This window comes from Geotrypetes seraphini, chromosome 17 (genome assembly GCF_902459505.1).
Source record: "Geotrypetes seraphini chromosome 17, aGeoSer1.1, whole genome shotgun sequence".
NCBI classification, from domain to species: Eukaryota; Metazoa; Chordata; class Amphibia; order Gymnophiona; family Dermophiidae; genus Geotrypetes; species Geotrypetes seraphini.
The window spans coordinates 6,858,733-6,880,806 of NC_047100.1; the positions used below are offsets into that span (position 1 = coordinate 6,858,733).

The 22,074-nt window shown below is 41.4% G+C and overlaps 2 protein-coding genes across 5 annotated transcripts in view; one reads left to right on the forward strand and one right to left on the reverse strand.

The window, feature by feature from the left end:
- On the forward strand, nt 1-14,040 carry NDUFAF3 (NADH:ubiquinone oxidoreductase complex assembly factor 3). The gene is made up of 6 exons (XM_033926097.1): nt 1-154; nt 2,948-3,039; nt 5,656-5,848; nt 10,155-10,221; nt 11,272-11,372; nt 13,101-14,040. Exons 2-6 carry the CDS (start codon nt 2,957-2,959, stop codon nt 13,194-13,196), a joined length of 540 nt encoding a protein of 179 aa, XP_033781988.1. The 5' UTR covers nt 1-154; nt 2,948-2,956; the 3' UTR covers nt 13,197-14,040.
- Nucleotides 13,754-22,074, reverse strand: part of IMPDH2 (inosine monophosphate dehydrogenase 2) — a 23,566-nt gene continuing 15,245 nt past the window's right edge. The window contains exons 10-16 of one of the 4 annotated variants that reach the window (XR_004537347.1): nt 21,475-21,546; nt 19,457-19,600; nt 17,822-17,966; nt 16,800-16,943; nt 15,385-15,468; nt 14,041-14,374; nt 13,760-13,978 (exon numbers count right to left, since the gene is read on the reverse strand). Coding sequence is in view for 3 of the 4 variants with exons in the window: in XM_033926094.1 (XP_033781985.1) it covers nt 14,353-14,374; nt 15,385-15,468; nt 16,800-16,943; nt 17,822-17,966; nt 19,457-19,600; nt 21,475-21,546 (611 nt within the window). In the remaining variant the exon portion in view is untranslated. Of the gene's footprint in view, nt 14,375-15,368; nt 15,469-16,799; nt 16,944-17,821; nt 17,967-19,456; nt 19,601-21,474; nt 21,547-22,074 lie in introns of all 4 variants that reach the window. The other 3 variants (XM_033926094.1, XM_033926095.1, XM_033926096.1) reach the window with 3 other exon arrangements.

The window sequence follows — 22,074 nt, forward strand, 5'->3', positions numbered from 1 at the left end:
CTTAGTCGTCTCTCGGAGGAGAAGGCGGAAGAGCCGGCGGCACGTGTAAGTGGGCGCAGGGGAGAGGATTCGGCAACAATAATACGAGTCAAAGCGCTGTCGCGTCCATGCTCCTTTGCAGTGCCTGAGCGGCAGCCTCTGCCCTGGACAAACGGTGGGTAACAGACAGTGAGGGTGAGAAAGTCAGAAAGCTTAAAGATAAGTTTGGGGATATAAGCTTTCTGACTTTCTAAATATAGAAATGAGGTCAATATATTTTTGACATGAACTTGGATTAACCTCATTACACTATATATTTTTGAAAGTTTGCCATTAAATTTAGCAGGTACAAACTTGCATCTGTGCCTCTCCTCCACCCAGGATCCAGTAGCTCCTTCCATCTCACCCCCCTGTCATCCCCCCCAGGATCCAATAGCTCCCCCAATCTCACCCTCCCAAGGATCCAGAAGCTGTCCACCATCTCACCCCCAGGATCCCTCTGTTTCCCCCCCCCCAAAAAAAAAATGCTAATGATAAAGGGTGCCAGAATCCTGAATTCTAATCTGCCATTTCTCCCTCCCCGCTCGCAGAAGTGAAGGAAGAGATATCAGCCTGGAATTTTGGCACCCTAGTCCATAGATTGAGCCAGCCCTGGCTGTCTTCCTTCTCCCCCATGAGACCGTGCGATTGGGAGGCATCTGACCTCCATATATGAACCAGCTCTGAGCACCCCCAGTATTGAGCAAATTCCTTCTTTTATGACCAGAGAGGAGTAATAAAAAAAAAAAAAAAATTGTGTTTGGCAGCCCCACTCATAGGAACCAACTCATAACTCTCACAACAAATTTCCCCTTACCCAGCAAAGAAAGAAAAACAAAGTGCATCTGGTAGCATATGATAGTGATGACCAGCCTGTATCTAAATGTCAAGGGCAGGGAATGTGGACAAATCAAAAGCTAGTGTCCAGCCATTCTCCTTCCCCTCTCAGCTGTCAGCATCATTTATTCTCTCTCTTCCTTCCTTCCTCCATCCAAGCCATTTATACCTCTTTTCCCTCAGCCCACACTCTATTTCCCCAATTTTTAAAAATAAATTTTCTCTGTACTTCTTAATTTTTCTCCTCCTGCATAAGCATAATTTGCTACTTTATATTTGGGGGCAGGGAATTTAATTCCTCTTGTCCTACTCTACTCCCTAAATCTTCTTAACCTGTTTTGGTTTTTATTTTCGCTTTTCCCAGACTTCTATTTCCCTCTGCTCCAAAGCAAGGTCGAATGCACTTTTCCCTAGCCAGTTGCCATTCCAACCAGGTTTGACTCACCCACCCCTTTATTGATTCCCACTTACTCTCCTCTACAGGTGACACTTCCTTTTCTTTGTAGATTTAACTTATCTTCAACTTTTGACTTCCCATTGATCACAGGCTTGGATCATTTCCTTGCTTTGCTCTCCCTGGCTCTAGGCATTTTCCTGTTTGGGGGGGGGGGGAGGGGCTGGTGCCTCATCCCCTTTTGCACTGCAGCACTTACCCTAGCCCTCACAGATTCCAGACCAATGGCCACCTTTCTGCCAGCAGAGTTCACATCAGATTCTTTGTGACATGTTCACCCTAAGCTTTGGAAGGCCAGAGTGGGAGAGCATGTTCTAGCAGACCAGGGCATAAGAGCATGTACCTGTACTAAGCCACTGTGTTCTGGGCTGCCTACAGAATATTGTATTGTTTGAGATTATCTTTCATCTTGCCCTGATTGTTCTACATTTGGGGTGTTCAACGGGATGGGAATAAAGGAGGGTTTTGCATTACTGATCATCAGAGCCCTGATAAAGATGTGACCGCACTCTTAACTTGTAGTTGGGATTAGGGGATGGCTGTGACCTAAGAGTTAATTTGTCGGTTAGAACTCGGGGGTGGGGGGGGGTTGTTGCTTTTATATTGTATGGATGGCTGCATTTTATATTGTATACTTTTATATATCATAAATAAAAATGTTTAAACTTAACATAATAAACCAATGAAAAGAACTCTATTAAATTAGGAAGAAAAGAAAATCACTTACACATCTATATAACATAAAATAACTCATGCATACTTTATAATACATCTATATAATCCAAATGTATATTATCAATTGAAACTATGAATTCCAGTCCTATCAATTTTAAAAAGCCAGCTGAAAATAATGGGTCTTTAGATGTCTTTTAAAATGTATTATAGACTCTTCTTAACTGGAACTGGAAAGGTAAACTATTCTATAAAACAGGCACCAAATTTTAAAAATGCACATTATGCCTAGAGGGGCATCTTCAGTTGAGATATTTTGAATCTGATTAGGCATCCATACAACTTGTGACCCTGGGCAAGTCACTTAACCCTCCATTGCCTTGGGGACAAAAAAGACTTAGATTGTGAGCCCACTAGGGACAGAGAAAATACCTGCATTGAATATATGTAAACCACTTTGGTTGCTCCACAAGAAGCTGTTATATTAAACCCTTTTATGGACCTTTGATGCACCTCAGTCCTTTCAGCCTTTTCCCACTAGACAAGCTAATATCATGGGTTAAGCAGTTAGGGCCAAAGTTTGATGTGCTAGATTGAGGGCAGAAATTGGGAAGGGGTCCCTAAGCGTTCTGGAAAGGTGCATCAACTTTGGTGGTTGGCAGGCTTGGGGGGGGGGGAAGGGACAAGGAATTTGCCTCGGTTGCATCCGTCCTAATGCCTGTTCTATGAGTAGTAGAACAGACTGAGAGGCCATATGTATTGACAATCCTACAATATGTATGGCTGAGAGAAATCTACAGGCATTGGAGATAGGTTTTCAAAATATCAATGCATTTGAATCTGACTGGCTGTGGGGGCCAGGGGTTAGGAAACCCTGCAGTACATAAATTGTATTAAGTACTTGTTTCATTAGTAAGGCAAGTTCTTAGAATTTCATGCCTTGCACTTCTTTTGATGTGTAAGCAGGTGGTCAGTATGACTGTTCTGTGGCTCCGTTCACTTGGGAGAACTGCGCATCGCTGGACGTTAGGAGGAGCTGCTGTTAGAATCCTGAACTGGTGAGCTCCTTAAACTGAAGACAAACGCCTGTCTTTGCAAAACAGGCAGCTGTGCATTTTTAATAAGAATAATAATAACTTTATTTTTCTATACCGCTATAGTCAAAATGCACTTATAGAGTTCCTATGAGCATTGGGAGCAGCGCGGGCCATTCAGTGCAGCTCTCTGCACTAAAAACTGCTAGCACAGTTTAATAGAAGAGGGGGTTAATGAGTTGTGTCCGATGATCTCAAGGTGGCAAAACAGGTAGAAATGTTGACAGTCAAAGCCAGGAGGATGCTTGGTTGCATAAGGAGAAGAATGGCCAGTGGGAAAAGGAAGGTGATAATGCCGTTATCTAAGTCTCTATATATGGGGAAAACCAAAAAACTGGTACTCTACTAAGAAGAGTGATTGAAGGGAAACATACAGAAGTAAAAAAAAAAAAATCACTCAACAGATGTAATAATAGAATTAATACTTCTGGAACACACACTTTGAATTCAAAAATATGCTCAGAGGCACAAAGGCAGCAATATGGAGCCGCAGCCCCAAGAGAAAATTGCCTCACCACCCAATCCTTGCATATTGTAGATTCCAGTAAGAAACAACATTCATTGCTGCAAACTAGCGTAGAAAAAGTTCTTATACTTTGAACTGTCACAAGCAAACGCTTAGCTTGATCAAAGGTTCCGAAGGGGCCCGTTTTGATCCTGCATCAGGGAACCAAATGGAGCACTCAGCAAAACTCTCAAAAAGTGGTGGTGTCTCTGAAAGCATAAATAAAATACTTCAATTATTATTCAAAACAGTCATTCAGTGTAAAAAAATTTCCTTAATTACTAATTCCCGGCAAACCAGAGGGTACCCACCAAAAATTCAAGTTTCATTCATATATACAAGCCTCCTCCACTGATTTCTCCAAGGGCGAAAAACCGGCAATGCTACTGATTTTAAAGATAGCAGAACAGTTGGTGTCAGGACGCAGGGGCGTCAGGGACGTGTGGAGCACGTAAAAAAGCATATCAGAATGTAACAGCTATTCACATGCAGGCCGTTTTCCACTAGAGGGCTCCCTTAACCTAAAAAACTGGTAGAGCTGTAAAAAAGACATCTAACCAGTTTCCAGCATCTTGACACTGCTGCTATCAAACTTTCCCACCTTACCAGAAATAAATCAAAAAGTGTAAATCACAAGATTAAAAAAATAATAATTGAAAAAATGAATGAATGAAAAAAAGGAAAAAAAAAAATCTAAGATTGGGTCAGCATTTACAGAAAGGCACGCCACTCAATTTCACTGTTCAACCCTCCAGGAAATAGAGTTCCTAATCTGAAAATCTAACTTTGTTCGTTGACCAGTAATCGTGCACCAAGATTGCCTCCACGTGGGAGGGCAGGAGCCTTCAATACTGAAAATCTTAAAGATGAGGCTAGATGACCTTCAACCAACCAATGGGGCTTCCAGCACTTGGGTTCCAGAAGTATTAATTCTATTATTACATCTATAGTGTGATTTGTTGTATAAGTCTCTGGCAAAGCCCCATTTGGAATACTGTGTGCAATTTTGGAGACCTCACCCTCAAAAAGATACAAAGAGGATGGAGCCGGTCCAGAGGGCTGCTACAAAATTGGTAAGTGGTCTTTGTCATAAATCGTATGTGGATAGATTTAAGAGACATGAATATGTATACTCTGGAGCAGTGTTTCTCAACCTGGGCAATGCGGGCTGGCAGCCACCTGGGATCTCTCCCTGCCCCCTCCCCCTGCTGCCACCCGACACGCTCCATCCATCCATCCATTCCCCACCACTGCAACTGCAGCTGGCCCACAAGCCTTCCCCCTAATGTCAAACCTGACTTCAGAGAGAAGATTCCGGGCCAGCCAATCTTGAAGGATCATTTTGAATTGGTAATACCAAAAAGGTCCCAACACTTTTTATCTTATTTTACGTTTCCTTCTGTAAAGGAATGTTGATACAAAAAAATGTTCAATAGACTAGTCTGGTACCAGGCTGCAATCAGAGACAAGGAATTTAATCGGCTAATAGCTAATGCTATATCATACAAACATTTCAGGAAACTTTTGAAAACCTACTTATTCGATAAATTTCTTTCTGTAATACATAACTATGACATTAATTTGTTTTTTTGTAGTTCCTGAGATTGTCTCAGATTCTTCAATTGTGAACCGCATGGAACTAAACTAGGTTATGCGGTATATAAATGATAATGTAATGGGATATGATAGACATTTAAATATCTCTGTGGTGTAAATGTACAGGCGGTGAATCTTTTTCAAATGAAGGAAAACTCTGGAAGGAGAGAGCATAGGATGAAGTTAAGAGGTGTTAGGCTCAGGAGTAATGTAAGAAAATACTTATTTACAGAAAGGGTGGTAGACGCATGGAGGCAGTGAAGATCAGAACGGAGAAGATATGGGACACGCATGGAGAGCCGGGGGCAGGAGGGGAGTTGGTGTTTGCGTGTATAAATTCCCATGCTTAATCATGTAGCCAAAATGGTATCACACCAAAAAAAAAGGAAGCTGGCTGAGGTAGCTAAGTTGATTTTAATATATATTACCATGTTATGCCCCTTACAATTGCTGGGATTTAGATCTTTCTCCTTCCATAGGCAACAGCAGCGGAGTCATCGCCTCACTCCTTCTGATGATGAGTTATACCAGAAGACAACAGTCAACCTGTTGGACAAGGACTTGCCTGGCATGATCTTTATTGATGGCTACACTAACCAGGGCTTCACCATTAATGGGAACAGAGTTATTGGGCCCTGTGCTATAATCCCACGAACCATCCTGCAGTGGAATGTGAGTTGGTAGAATGAGCAGAAAAGTGGTTACTTGTGTTCATATACAAAAATTGAGGATGTTATTGATCCTTGGGCATGAGTTAACCTACCCAAGAGACTGCATGTTAACCTACTTAGGAGGGAGGCTAACTAACATATTGTAGACCCCATCAAACCCATGTGTCAGAGTCCAAGATATTTGACCACACAATAACTAAATCCATATTATATGTGGTCTGCAATTTAATAATGTGCACTCAAAAAATACAATCCAACCCTCAACTGGGTTATAAAAAATCCCATAATTATATTAATGCAAAAGTCTAGAATGAAAAGAAATTGAGTGGACTGGCAAGTGCTGCCATGCCAAGGGACCAGTCCCTAATGATTCTGCCAAGGCGGCGTTCACATGGTGAGAAAGTCACTGCAGTGACTGTGAATTAGGAGTGGAGAGTAAACTGAGGGAAGAACCTCATGTAGTTGTTAATGAAAGCCTGCAGCACCAGTTCTCAGCCCAGTGATAGGAAGAAGTTCAAAAGTGAAGGGGAGGAATATATAGAATCTGATAAAGAAATGGCTGAATCGCTTAACAAATATTTCTGCTCTGTGTTCACGGCTGAAGATCCAGGAGCAGGACCGCTGAAGACAAATGCAAATAGGGATGGTGGACTGGTAAACCCTGATCGATTTTCAGAGGGTTGTGTTCATGAGGAGCTAGCTAAATTAAAGGTAGACAAAGCGATGGGGCCAGATGGTGTACATCCGAGGGTGCTGAAGAAATTTAGGGAAGTTCTGGTGGTTCCATTGACTGACTTTTCCAATGCTTCTCTAGAGGCGGGAGTGGTACCGTAGGACTGGAGGATGGATGAAGTCCCTCTACACAAAAGTGGAAGTAAGGAAGAAGTAGGGAATTACAGGCCAGTAAAAGTCTGACTTCTGTGGTAAGCAAATTAATGGAAACACTTTTAAAATAGAGAATGGTGAAGTTTCTGGAATCTGGTGAATTACAGGACCAGAGGCAACATAGATTCACTAGGGGTAAGTCTTGTCAGACAAATCTGATCAATTTCTTTGACTGGGTGACCAGAGAATTGGATAGAGGATGTGCGCTAGATGTGGTGTATTTAGATTTTAGCAAAGCCTTTGACAGTGTTCCACACAGACGTCTAATAAATAAACTGAGTGCCCTCAGGATGGGTCCCAAAGTGATGGGCTGGGTCAGGAACTGGTTGAGTGGAAGGCGGCAGAGGGTAGTGGTTAATGGAGATTGCTCTGAGGAAAGGGATGTTACCAGTAGGGTGCCTCAAGGTTCTGTTTTTGAGCTTGTTCTTTTAACATTTTTATCAGCAATAAAAAAAAAAAACAAAAAACAAAAACAAGAGGGCATTCGGAAAAGTTGAAAGGAGGCAAATTCAAAACTAATGCTAGGAAATTCTTCTTTACACAACGGGTGGTGGACATCTGGAATACAATTCCAGAGGAAGTTATAGGGCAGAGTACAGTACTGGGGTTTAAGAAAGGTTTGGACAAATTCCTGCTGGAAAAGGGGATAGAGGGGTATAGATAGAAATTTACTGCACAGGTCCTGAACCTGTTGGGCCGCCGCGTGAGCGGACTGCTGGGCGCGATGGACCTCGGGTCTGACCCAGCGGAGGCATTTCTTATGTTCTTATGTAATATTGCTGAAGGGCTGTTGGGTAAGATTTGTCTCTTTGCGGATGATACCAAAATCTGAGTAGACACTCTGGATAGTGTGAATAATGTGAAGAAAGACCTAGCGAAGCTTGAAGAATGGTCTGGAATTTGGCAGCTAAAACTTAGTGCTAAGAAATGCAAGGTCATGCATTTGGACTGCAAATGGAAAGCACACCATTCAGTGGAATTGAATGGTGTGCTTTCTATTGATTGACAGCTGAAAGGATGACCTCAGCTGCTGGACTTGAAGAACCGGAAATGGATTGTTACATGCCTTTTTGAACTAGCTGAGTGTTTTGGTCTGTAGTGCATGGCGATACAAGGGAATGAGTAGCATGTGAGAATCCCTGAAGAAGCCGAATACCTGTGAAACAAGGCCTTGTTGGAGTTTGATGTAGCACTTTCACTTGGTTTTTTAAAAATGTAGTGTTTGCAACGGCAACAGCATTGTACACCGATAGAGAGAGAAGACTGTGAAAGCAGTGCAGATGGAACATTACCATACGTCTAAGTGAAAATTTTCCCTATATTGTATGCACAGTGATGGATGATTATCCCTGTTAGATCAATACATTTTGGGGGGTTGGAATTTTTTTGCCAAAAAGAAAATTAATGGCAGCTTAAAATCAATTACAATTGCTGTGTGAAATACTTACCTTGAGACTTTTTCTCCACCCTTTTCTGTTAAATGTAGATCTTTAGTGTGCAAACCCACTGCTGGTGAGTAACATTCTTTGGATATATTTTGGAATTAAATTGTTACTACATATTTGTTCTTGAGATGTTTAAATACATGCGTGGCATAAATGCGAATGAGTTGAGTCTCTTTCAAGTGAAAGGAAGCTCTGGAATGAGGGCATAGGATAAAGTTAAGAGGTGAGAGGCTCAGGAGTAATCTAAGGAAATACTTTTTACAGAAAGGGTGGTAGATGCATGGAACAGTCTCCCGGAAGACATGGTGGCGACAGACTGTGTCTGAATGCAAGAAGGTGTGGGATCTCTTGGAGAGAGAGAGATAGTGGTTACTGCGGATGGGCAGACTGGATGGGCCATTTGGCCTTTATCTTCCATCATGTTTCTAATTCCAACTGAGCTGGAAGAAATGACTGGGTCAAAATAATAAAATTCATAGGCATGAAAGTCTCTTCTTTGCATGAGCTATCAGCCCTTTGGGAGAGCGCTCTCTCACTTTGTTAAGATATTATCTGACAAGAAAGAAAAAAAACAACAACCCTTAATCATTGTAACCAAACCAAAAACATTTTGTCTTTGATTTTCCCTATTCTGGCCCTCAAGAAACCCTCAACAGCTTAAGGTGTATGGAAGATGGAGGATGTTTCCTTCCCTTCCCTCCCCAGATTTACCAAGCTCTAGGATTTAAAGACAGACAGGTATAGCATTTACAGTTCTAACTTTCAAGAACAGAAGGTAACCTTACAAGCTTCACTAGAGGAAAGCCTTGAGTGGTTTGACATGATATATTTGTGGATAGCTTTGATTCTGAAACCTAATTTTAGTCCAGCTGGTTTCAGCTCAGTCTCCATAGGTAGCCTGTATCACTAAATTACCAGCCAGTTTGTCAGCATTGGCAGTTATCCCAAGACCAAGACTAAATTTAATCTTGTAGTTTGAACTGTATCCCTTACAAGAAAGGCAAATACTGTATGTTCTCTGAAGACTCATCGTTCTCACTGCATCCTGCTGCCTCTCTTACCATCAAAAATTCAGATGAGTTAATTTTCAAAAGGAATAAGGGCCTAATTCTATAAGCCACTCGGTGTGGTTGTCAATCTAACCACTAGGCCCCATTTATAGAATCGTGCCTAAGCAGACTTAGGCATCACTAAGTCTCCTTAAGGTAGGCACCATTCCATTAAGCTAGAGTTTCACTGGCATAATTTACCATCACTTACATCGGATGCCTGAAGACATCTAACTCAACCACACCTAATCTCTGCCCCTAACCATGCCTACTTTTTCAGATAGGTGTCCTTGGGTGTGGGAGGTTGCCTTCACTTAGGTGTCACTAGGCTTCCTGAGAGTTCAGCATTGTTTGTTTTGGTTTTTGATTGGCTGAAAACAGCATGATCAATTACCACACTGATTAAGCCAATAAAAAAAAAAGTTCTGCATAGATCCCAAACTAAGGCAGCCATAATTATGATGCCTAGCAGCACCTTCTGTAGGTATCCTGTATAGAATCCAGGCCTAAGTACCTACCTTAGAGAGTTATGTGCCTAAATCAAAGCCTTTGACCAGGGATGCTAAGCCCCTTGATGGAGGTTTCTAAGTATGAGCAGAAAAGTGTGAAGGTGCCTAGTGCCAATTTTTAGAAATATGTACCTTAACTTAAATTCCTAAATCTGGGCAAATGGAGTTGCAGGCTGACATGAGGTTGATACCCATCTTTAGACATGAGATTGACCCATCTTTAGACACCCAGCACGATATAAGAGCAAATGTCAATATTAAGGATTTGGAAAATTGGCAACAAAAATGCAAGTTTTGCATATGGCATGAGGATTATCCCTCTCTATACTTTTAGGGCTTATCACCATGCTGTCTTAAGAGATTTAATATTTGTGCCATTGTTAACCTCTTTACTAATTTTAGTTTTGTTTTGTTTACAGGTTGGCTCTTACAAAGATATCACTCAGGAAAGTCTGGCATTGTATTATATGCTAGAGCCTAAAATCGGTGTGTACAAAAAGACTCCTAGTAGCCTGTGATGAACTCCCTGTGGCCCACTTTGGCTAGGATATGCTTGGGAATTAGACCATGTAGATTTGAGTTTCAGTCTTGAGTTTTAGCTATGGAGACCTTTTCCAGTCGAATGCAAGACCATTCTAAGGGTTTGAGAAAATAAGTTTTCCTGCTTTATGAATAAGTTAAGGGGGATGATGTGGGCTTTCTCCACACCCCCCCCTCCAAAAAAAAAAAAAATCTCTCACCAGAGGCTTGCTGTAGTGTCTCAGGTTAACAGGGAAACACTAGGAACTATTGGTATGAGTCACATAAAACCCATTAGTGTAATATCTATTTATACACCACTTATAGTGGTTCACATTCAGGTACTCAAGTATTTATCTAGGATCTTCAGAAATGCAGTCCAGGACTGGTTCTATTGGAAAAGAAAATCCAGAATCATTTGGAATAAGATTAAGGGGTTCTTGTGCATAATTTGCAAAGATTCTGCCGAGCCGGTGTAATGAATGAGAACATGGAGAAGCTAAGCAAACTTAAAACAGCTCAGACTTATGTCATTTTGCAAATATACAACGCACAAACCCCATAAGTAGTATGTAAGATCTTTGTTATATTATTCTTAGTGCAGGGGTGTCAAATGTCGGTCCTCGAGGGCCGCAATCCAGTTGGGTTTCAGGATTTCCCCAATGAATATGCATGAGATCTATTTGCATGCACTGCTTTCATTGTATTCTAATAGATCTCATGCATATCCATTGGGAAAATGTTGAAAACCCAACTGGATTGCGGCCCTCAAGGACCGACATTTGACACCCCTGCTGTAGTGAAAAAAATCCCAAACAATTTTATTAAAGTGCATTTTCTTGCAGACAATGCATAATATTAATGCCAGATACCAGCAGAGCACAGCTCAGCCTAGCTAGGATGATATGCTATTTTCATGTCTAGCTAATATGTCTGCTGCTTTTTAAAGCTACCAGCACCTGTTTTTATACTATAGCAGTTTTATCACTTACATAAATTCTTTCTTTCTATCTGTAGAAATCCTGGTTCTGGGAACAGGGGAGAAAGTTCAAAGACTTGACCCTAACCTGCTGATGTTTATGAGACAGAAGGGGATAGCAGTGGAAGTACAGGACACGGTAAGATTGAGATTAACACAAGACTGTTTAATACCTTCCAGAATCAAGCAGCTTCTCTAATATCAACTCATACAGAATCTGTGACTGATCTCTTTATGTATAGGGAAACTAGTCAGGCTGACTATTGTATGCAGTAATATGGAATGGGAAGATCATATGCAGGAAACCTAGTTTAAGACGCAGCACTTTTTTTCCCCCAAAGCGATTTCCGTGGACAGAATGTATTTTGCTGTGCAAGTCAGGCTTACTCATTAGTGGTGGCTGAGTCTGGAGTAGAGAGTTGTACGGGAACAGGGGACGCTCCCTTGGGTCACAGGGATCCTGCGGTGTTGGAGGCAGCTCAAGCCAAGAGATTCATCTTCTTTTCCTGCCTGCAGCACGCCACACGACCCTGCACGTGACTGATGCAAAGCCTTCTGGGTCGTGTGGCGTGCTGCAGGCAGGAAAAGAAAGAGACTAAGGTTGCTATTCTTGGAAGAGGGGCAGTGAAATTTGCTTGGTTGTGTTTCATCATAGATTATTTTTAATAGAGGATTAAGGAAAGGAAGGGAGCACATCTTCCTAAGATTAATCTGAACAGTGGCTAGGAAGGGACACAAATGCCCTTCATGAGTCTGGGTGAATTTTTGGTCATAGGAATGGAATAAGGTACAGATGATAGGGAAGAGAAGGATGAGAGGGAGAAATGTGGTGGTGGAAAGGGAACAGTGGGATGGGAGGAATGTTGGACATAGTGGTGGAGGGAGATATGTGGCATGGTGCTGGAGTGGGGTGATAGAAGGAGAAATGCTGGACCATGGAGACCGAACCAATGGACAGCAATAGAAGACGGGAAAGTGGAAAAAGAAACTGGGACCAACTTTATGGAAAAATAAGTCTCCAGATGACAAAAGTAATAAATGGAATTTATTGACTAAAATATGTTAGCTTTGGGAAATGTGTATAGCAGATGCTTTGTATTGTGTTCAAAAGAAAAGGAAATGCATTTCTGGCTTTATTTCTTCAGTGTTGAAGTACTTGCTGACCCTTGCTGTGACTGGTGGGGATCCCCAAGCACCACCAGCAGAGGACCTCCTCTAGAGACAGCCAGAACTCCCCTCCACCAAGCGCTGGCAACATCCGTGAGCCACTGAGGTGCCAGCATCTGTGACTCAGGGACGCTACTGCTGCCTGGCAAAAGGGACCCCTGGCCAACTGCAAAGGAAGTCCTCAGCTGACAGCATTTATATTTTATATTTACATTAGAGGCTCTGGTAGAAACCCGTTTACAAAGTATGTATTCTTCCCAATTAATATTTCCAAAGTATGTATTCTTCCCAATTAATATTTCCAAAGTAATAAAGTGTCTTTGCTTATTTGTAAATGGGTCTCTACCAGAGCCTTTAATTCAGTAGCATAATTAAATGAAATAACTACTTCTGAAGTTTATAGAAGAGGCGGGGACGGATTTGATTTCTGTCCCTGTGCAACTCTCTAGTCTGGAGCTGGCACAAAGGCAGCATTCACAATTCCTTTCCATCCACATCAGGGGAGTCTTGCTGATTGTATAAAGGTGGCACCTAACATATGTTATGATGGGTCTGACCAAAGATCCATTGAACCCAGCAACCAGTCTTTAGCTACATAATACATTCTAGATTGCCATGTGGGACTGAAAGGGTAGGGGGGTAAGCTTAAATTGTAACTGATCTAAGCTTTATAGTTCATGTGTACCCTTTTGTTTAACAGCCCAATGCCTGTGCAACCTTCAACTTCTTGACCAGCGAGCACCGGATCACAGCAGCTGCCCTAATCCCGACTGGTGTTGAAAAATCTATCGTTTAATCATTAATGCACAGATTCCTGCCAAAGGGAACCTGGAACCATTTGCAGGCCGGACTGCAAGAAATGCAGGCTGCGATTCAGAAGTTAAGCCTGAATTGTCATAACTGCAACAGAGGACTATAGAGAACCTTTTGCACATTTGATGAACTGTATGCAGGAATGCATGTGGTTAAACAAAAAAGGTGTTTGACTTTAGTATCACCAATAAAGCTTCCTCCATTCTCCAAATATTTTCAGTGTTTAAAAAAAAAACACCACCACTCTCTAGCTATTCCTTTTGGAGTAACAGGCCCAAGCTACAATCAGCTCTCATTCAGAGAAATCTTTTAGCAAAATGACAGAAGATATGATTTAAGCAGATTGCACTGTTCCTGCGCCCTTTGGGGAGTATTGGAACAACTGAGAAACACACACTAACAACAGCTCTCGCTACACTGTAGGGACACACCAGAGGAGTGGAGAGAAGCCAATGATAACTGGATTCATCACTATTTCCAGCTCTTCCGAAGAAAATGCTACTGAACAGTAAGCTTTAACCAGGAGGACAGAAACGAGCCTTGTGGTATATTCTTTTGTTTAAATACTTGTTATATTGCCTATCAAAAGAAAAACTTAGTTTACAACTCCATACCAGAAAGTAAAAAGAACTCCACTTTCCAATAGGACAGGGATAGAACAGTCGGAACCCAGAAAAACAAGGCAGTGGTGTGCCTTCTTGATCTAACCCCAAGTCATTTCTGCTATTAGTCAGTTAAAACTGCTACTAGCGATAGATTCTTGACCTAACCCCAAGTCATTTCTGCTATTAGTCAGTTAAAACTGCTACTAGCGATAGATTCTTGACCCGAAGAAACTGTCCTCCCAGACACCGGCAGTCATTTCCACCTTGCTCTGTCAGATCCAGGGTTAACTAAAACAATGCTCCTTGTTTCACCACACCAAACTTCCTTTGTTTCTTGGAAATCTTTATTTGGACATATGCTTATAATATCCATTTCTGTTCACCACCACTGCAGTGGAAGTCTTAGTGATTTCATGACGAAAACAGTACAATGGTTCCAAGATATGAGCCAGCTGAAATAAAGCCGCCAAGCACTGGTGCCGGTGGCAAGAGCAGGTCTGGAACTGGGTTCTGTAGTCCACATTTCACCTTTGTTCAGAACAGTCTCTTTTCAAATCTAAAGGAGCAAGGGGAAAAAAAACCCATTCATTAAATACCCCAAATTATTACAATTCAAGGAAATAATTTTTCATGCTCCTTCTACACAGTATTATTGGATCTGATCTACTTTACACCAATAGCACATATGGACTTAGGGCTAGATTCTCAAAAATTTGCATTAAAAACTAATGGGCCACTATTGCAGCCATTATAGTAGCGATTTTAAAAAAAAAAAAAAAGTCATTCTCTAAAAAACTGAGGTTGACAGAGAGTAGCAAAGATTCGCTAAATTTGCATGTGCCCATCGCAGGGGTCATCAGAGGCACAAAGGTTTACATGGCAGCAGAAGAAAGTGGGCATCTCTCCCACTGCTGGGGGGGGGGGGTTATTAATGTCAGCAATGTGGCAGGAGAGAGTGGACATCTCTCCTGCCAAACTTCAATTTGGGGTTGTTTTATTTGTGTGGGGGGGGGAGGTGTGACATGGCAGGAGAGCGGGGGCATCTCCTGCCAATCTTCAATTTGTTTTTTTTGGTCTGTTTCTTTATTATTTTAATTTGCGTGGGGGGGGGGGGTCTGAGCTGTCAAACCTTACTTTCCTGTCAGTGCCTGAGCCAATCAACACTCAGACACTGATTAGAAAGACGATAGCTCAAATTCTGGATGCAAATGTGGCACAACGAGGTTAGATAATCGCTCGGAGTAATCATTTTAATGACTTCGTTGTACTACATTTGCATGGTAGTAGCAGAGACTGCTAGAAAACTCGGAAAAGACCGCACTAAGCCATTTTGATAATCTGCTGCTAAAATACATGCATGCTAAATCGGCTGGAACAGGTTTAACGAGCAGGTTATAGGCAGATTTTAGTTTTGAGAATCTACCCCATACTGGTCCATACTGTCTATAATCCAATACTATCATTGCAATCTCGTTAAAACAAGAAGCTATGTTCTTCCACTGTATTAAACAGCAGATGTTTCTATTAATAGTATATAAGAATAAGATTACAGGCAGAAGAACATACGAGTGGAGTCCATGCACGCCTCCTTCCACCTGGGCAGACATTGTCCTCTTCTCAAACTTTAGCTCTCCTGAGTACATCATGGCTCTGAGATCAAGAAACAAAGCAGTTAATGGGTTTTTCAACAAATACTAGTTCTTTTTCTTGCTTTTGTTATAAATTATTATACTGTACACTGCTATGATCTGCTAGTTAGCAACAGTAGGATAGCAGTTCTTAATAAATCCATAACCACAAAACTTTGTCTCTCTATATCCCCCTCCCCCCCCAAAAAAAAGGAAAAAATTCTAGATAGCATAGCACCAGGATCCTGCTCAGATTCTGTCTGAGCTGAAAATAAAGAAGCAGGAGGAAACTTCCTGGTCCAAAAATGATATGGTTGATTTTTATTCACCCCCGTCACCCCAACTTTATTCCAATCACTGCAGCGAGTGTCTTTTGTTGTGGGCTTATCAGGCTCATTTTGTAACCCTGCCGTCAGGAATTCTGAATGTAACCAGCAGGTATGACCCTTGAGCAAGGATCCTGACATGTATACCCCCTCCCCCAGGGTCTGTGCAACAATCCAGCTAGCCACAGGGGCAGAAAACCTGACTCGGGAGTAGAACAAGTGATTTTCCTCCAGGGAAGCAACATCGCATTTCCTACATGAGTCAGTGGGCTAGTCCCTTGCTTTGCAGATTTCTCTGACAATTAATTTTAATACATGCATATTCTCTTTCATTTTGAATAAATTTGAACTGACCATTCTGTATCTGCATTTGCAGAAAGTTTTCAGACTTCAGCGCCCAGCAAGACATGGCTATTTCATATACATGTGCACAGAGCCCAAGAGTTGGTAAGTTAAACTCCACATGAAGGCGGATAACTCTCCCCCTTTTGTTATCATGTGCCCGATATACACTTATTTTTGTTCAATGTATTAAAAAGCTTTGCATCACAGAACAGACATTTGTCGAGACACTCCTACTACATGATATCCTGCTTTTCTCCCAAATGATTTGTCCCCCTATTTGAAATACCTTCATAAATGTAGGAGTGTGTGGCATGGTGGTTAGAGCTACAGCCTCAGCACCCTGAGGTTGTGGATTCAAACCCACGCTGCTCCTTGTGATCCTGAGCAAGTCAGTTAATCCCCCCAGGATAGATAGGAAAAAATGTTTGAGTACCTGAATTTAAACTGCTTAGGCTATAAGTGGTATATAAATACTAAAATAAATAAATAACCAAGATTCTCCATCCTGTAGTTTTACTTAAGGACTATAAATAGAATGCCTCATACAACAAAGTTTATCACTGTTAGACTGGCACTGCCCCATACGCTGGCTTGGAATCCACAGACCATCAAAATGGTAGATTTACTCTGGATCCAGCAGGTCTCAAAGCCAATGATTATTAGTGCCGACACATTTTCTTACCTGACCTGTGTGAGGCTCTTGGCACCGATATCCTGGCAGGAATGCTGAATCCCAGCAATTAAGTATGGAATAAACTTGTGGATAGAGCCTTTATCTTGCACAGCACCTGACACACCCTGGGCCACCTTGATCTTATCTGTTTCACTATGAAGGAAGGAGGTTAGACAGGAAAGAAAAAAATTCAAATTACTGTTGGTTAGTCATGATTCCTCTCTCAGCAGAAACCTACGTAATGGTTTTAAAACATTCATAACTGAGCCGTAAACACAGTTAATGAAATTTGTGTTAACAAGAAGGGAACATGTTTCTTCTCCAGTTGTCCCCCACAAAGTTTAAGTATATTAGGTCCATCGTTGATATCAATAGAGGGGAGTGTGTGGCATAGTGGTTAGAACCATAGCCTTAGCACCCTGAGGTTGTGGGTTCAAATCCCATGCTGCTCCTTGTGACCCTGAGCAAGTCACTCAATCCCTCATGGACCCAGATTGTGAGCCCACCAGGACAGATAGAGTACCTGAATGTACACCACTTAGGCTATAAGTGGGATATTAATAAAGTATATTGTAGATAACATTATAATGCCATCATTTTTGTGTTTTATGTACAAGACCAGGTATAACTTTCTATAAACCGCATGTAAAAGCTGGTGACTTCAGTAGAAATCTTGGCACCTGTCCTGAAGCTGCTTCTCTGGTTAGACAAGAGGAGGCTGTATTCCCAAGAGATTCAAATACCTTAAAAGGTAGAAATGCCAAATAAGAGGCCATTCCTGCTTGAAAGGAGGATGGAATATGGGGTGCATGCGGGTGTAACTTACCCAGAAAGTGGCAGATACTATATGGAAATAACCTTAAAGGGGTGTGGGACAGATCGAAGGGAGAGTTCAGTCTGACTTTTCCCACGCGGAAGCAAAATAAACAGGACTGAAATGTCTATCACGGCTAGTATGAGATTTTCCCTGGACTTTCTTTTAATTATACACAGGAGAAAGGAAAAGTAATCAAAGGCAGATCATTGCCAACCTGAAGTATCTGTTCTGACTGCCCAAATTCTTATCCATGGCATCTAAGGATCCCATTCCTCGATACTTCTTCAGCCGGATTCCATCAGAGAAGAAATACTCCCCTGGAGCCTCGCTGGTAGCAGCTAGTAGGGATCCCATCATAACTAGATACCAGCAAAACACAAAATCACATAGGTAGGCACTGCAGCAGAACGGTTAATTACTTGGACAGAGGAAAGTGATCAGAACACAGAGTAAAATTTCCAGTTAGTATACTGTGACATGTATTAAATAAGCAACAGACTGCCAGTGGTAGACAGAGCTACGCCTTCTTGCTCAGACATTCCCATGCTTTGGGGGGCGGGGAAGTAGCTTCTCCCTCAGTCAGTCAGGCTTCACTTAAGATAGTGAAGTCTTAAGTGAAGACTTCGCTACCATAGTTGGCCTTTTGATTGCATCAGGAAGGAAAGCCTGCTTTTAGCCAATCTGGGAACTGTGTACAGAAAAATCTCATAATCTATACAATATAAAACTAAAAACCTAAAGCATTAAATCAAAGCATGCAAAGCAACTACATTGGAGTTTCCCCCAAAGAAGATCGTTTCAATCGAAACGCCTTAAATGCAACTATGTGAGTGTTGGGATCCTCAGAAATCTGACCAGCACTGGAATCTCATTGAGATGTTGAAGGTAAGTGTTGCTTCTTATGCTTAGTTATACACAATACCGACATTTATCACCAAGGGATTCATAGTTAAAACTTTTTCAATACATTTGTAGAAGGGTCATTGAAACGGATTATTGAACAGAAAGGACACATGATTCGAAGTTTAATCTCAGGATTGGGATTTGAAATAACGGTGTGTTCTAAGAGATCCTATGACCTGAATTTTTAACACTGGCGATGGCTTCTCTGGTACAAGGTTTCAGGATTAAGTAAAATAAAAGTGTAAGCTTTGCTTTTTGAATTGGTGATTGAATTTTTGCACTAGATATTTTACTCTACTCTGTATATTCTATGGCAAATTGTACACTGGCGTCACATAAGCTGCCAAAGATTTACCATTATCAAACAAAGCTTCTCAGATGTTTAGGCTAGTGGTTCTCAACCCAGGCTCCTGAATGCACCCTGCCGTCGGGCCTTTAGAATTTTTTTTTTTCGTAACTGTTTATTTAATATCAATAGGGTACACAGTGATACAAGGAGAGCATGGTCCGCCCCAACCCAACCATATAAAAGTAACAGGTAGTATTCAAAAATACACCATGACCCCGTGACAGAAGAATAACAGAAACCCCCTAAAACAAAGAAACCAAGAACCCCCCCAAAAAAACAAACAACCACTCCTAAGTAACAGTCGTTATTCTATTTCTAAGTAACCATCCAAGGAAATCTAATAGCCAAAATATCCCCATCCGAGTGGGAGTAGCCCAGATCCCCCAAAACTGTAGAACCAGGTGTAGATAGTAAATCTAGTCCCCGGTATCAACTTCGGACCTTTAGAATATTAACAGTGAATATGCATGAGATATTTGCATATACCATATCCCTTGTATGCAAACATCTCATGCTCATTCAGTGCAAATATTCCTTAAAACTCAAACGAAGACTGGCTTGAGAATTGCTGTTCCAGTCAGTCACTTTCCTCCTCACCTGTTGAAGCACCGAGGGCAAGAGCCTTTGCGATGTGTCCCACGGACTGAATCCCGCCATCTGCTATCACAGGGACACCAAACCTTCGGGCATATTCTGAGACTTTGTACACGGCTGTGGCCTGGGGTCTGCCACATGCCAACACTAAATTCACAGGAAAAAATAAAAAAAAGAGGAACAGTGACAACACTTAGAACAAGCTCTTCTTTCAGCTGCTTACAAAGGAAGCAGCAAATTCATGTTTCCTTAAAAGATCAGAGATCAAATGATTCTTCATTCAGACAGAAATCCTAATCTGTGCATTTGCTGGAATAAACATGAATAGAAAAACACCATCTTGTGTGGTTTTGAAAACTTTTTGGGTACACAATTCCATTAGGTGAGATGCATTTATTATATTTTCATTAGCCAAAAAGAAAATTATTCAAGGGATCAGATGTTAAGAGTACCTGAACTCAGCACTTAAGAGTCATTTTTAGAACGCAATAATCAAAGAGCCTGTTGAGGTGGCAGGTCCATGAATACTTGGTATTCACAGGCCTGCAAACACATTTTCAGAGGGAACCAGCAGCTGGGCCTGTGCTGTGGCTACCTCAGTACCTGCAAACTAAGCCCACATAGTAACACACATGTGATCCCCTCCTCCCACTGCCCCTTTGTGGCGCACGTACAATAACTAGGACTTTAGACACCAAGGAATTTTCCTTGCAGAGTGGAAGGACAATTTTCAGGCCCAGATTTTATCTGTGTACTTTCTTTCTGAGAACTGCACTCAGTCCTTAAGTAACTTGTCTTTTGTGTCCCACCCTCCTTCCATTCAATGGGCATTAGATGTGTAAACATGCAGGATTAGTAAAAGAAAATGCAAAAATCATACTTAATGCAGGATGGTCCAAACAATTTTGCAATACTTCCTAAAACTGTCCTACTGGAGGCCAGTCTAAGACCTGAAGACTTAACAGCTGTTCAACCCAGATTCAATTTCCATTAGCCCTCTGCAAAATGCCATATCAGACTGAAACCACAATGCTTATATTCATTAACCCCCTCCCTACCCCCCCTTTTATCAAAACTGCACTAGAGGTTTTTAGTGTAGGCCGGCGTGGTAAATGCTCTGACGCTCAGCTCACCGACCTGTACTATAAACCTCTAGCACAGCTTAATAAAAGGGGAGGGGGGTATATTTGGGATTTTAAACTGTTTAGTTAGGACTAGGAGGATTACAATGACATGAGTGCCCCTTGGTATTAAACAGATGGTCTCACTTTTAGGAACAGTTTTGACATAGTTAGGACCACCAATATCACAAGTTACTCTTCACAGCAGGGATTCACATTCTAAATAAAGCACATTTGTTTAAAACACTGTAAGTGAACTTAATGCAAACTATTAACTTGGTCTAAATGGATTAGATCATCACTACCAGCTCGTAAAGATGGAGACCAGCCCTTTATGAGCGGAACTTGGCATCAGGTAGGCTGGGAATTTGCTTATTAATGCATCAGTCTGGTTATACTCTCAGTGATTGATGCAAAGGCATTAATACTGATACACATGCCCAAAAGCAGGGTTCAAAATACATCTTTTCTTATAAATATATATTATTTTGTTTTGGAATGGAGATGGTGGACATTAAGGGAAAATTTCAAGACATCCGTTTACCTGTCGTAACAGAATTTTGTTTTAGAAAATAAATATTTAGAATATTACATTTATTTTTTTAAATTGGCAATACTATTTTACAAGTATCTTTCATAGTACAAAATTAGTTTCCTGAGCATTTTACTCAGTTTAATTTTAATCTGCACAATTCAGAAACCTGCTTTTGAAATTTTACAAAAGCCGTGGGAAAAAAAATGATTTTTTTTAAATTCACATCAAACCAGTATCCAAAGCCACAAAACCCCAACTGCAATCTACAACTACTGAATTATCAAATCAAGCACAAGGGCCAATGAGTCAATCAGGATGCGACTCCCAGGCACAGAGCATAGGTGGGAACAAGGCCAGTGACTTACTATAAGTGCCCGTGACTGCAGAAGGGCATTTGGGGCTGTGGGACTTTAGGTCTGGAGGGACCTGTGGAGCAGCTAAACAGTAAAAAAAAAAAAAAAAAAAATGAACACAAAAAGTAAGAGTAAACACAGGAGTTACAAGAGGGGGCAGTGCAAGCCTGAAGGATCTCTTGTCCTCATCTGGAAAGATCCCAGTGTAAGGTTATTTGCCGCCATGTATACAATTTATTCTATTATTAAACTACATGTGGCTCTGTCAATGATATTTACTAAGGGTATATTAGAAAATATGGACTTCTGCAGGGCATAAATTTGTTTATGAAGAGCTTGCATTTTTTCCCCACATAATCTACACATGCAAAAAAAAAAAAAAAAGTCAAAGGACCTCCCAGTCACACTGGCTAGAAAAAGGTTTAATTCTCTCCAATTACTGCATACCTTGTAATATGGCCTGGATTCAGGTACAGGTTAAGTATTGCCACTATGCCTCCCATCCAGGCCTTGCCTTAACCTTACTATGGCTTCCCCAGCAGCAGTAGCATCCAAGTTGAAAGTAAAACCTGAGCATGGGACCTGCCTGTCTTTGTGCTCCAACAGACCTTT

Bases quoted from the DNA above. Each gene is read 5' to 3' on its own strand.
- NDUFAF3 (XM_033926097.1), top strand. From the start codon at position 2,957: ATGACTGTTCTGTGGCTCCGTTCACTTGGGAGAACTGCGCATCGCTGG. The intron at 10,222-11,271 runs GTGTGTACAAAA...TTCTATCTGTAG, and splicing joins TATGCTAGAGCCTAAAATCG to AAATCCTGGTTCTGGGAACA. The intron at 11,373-13,100 runs GTAAGATTGAGA...TTTGTTTAACAG, and splicing joins CAGTGGAAGTACAGGACACG to CCCAATGCCTGTGCAACCTT.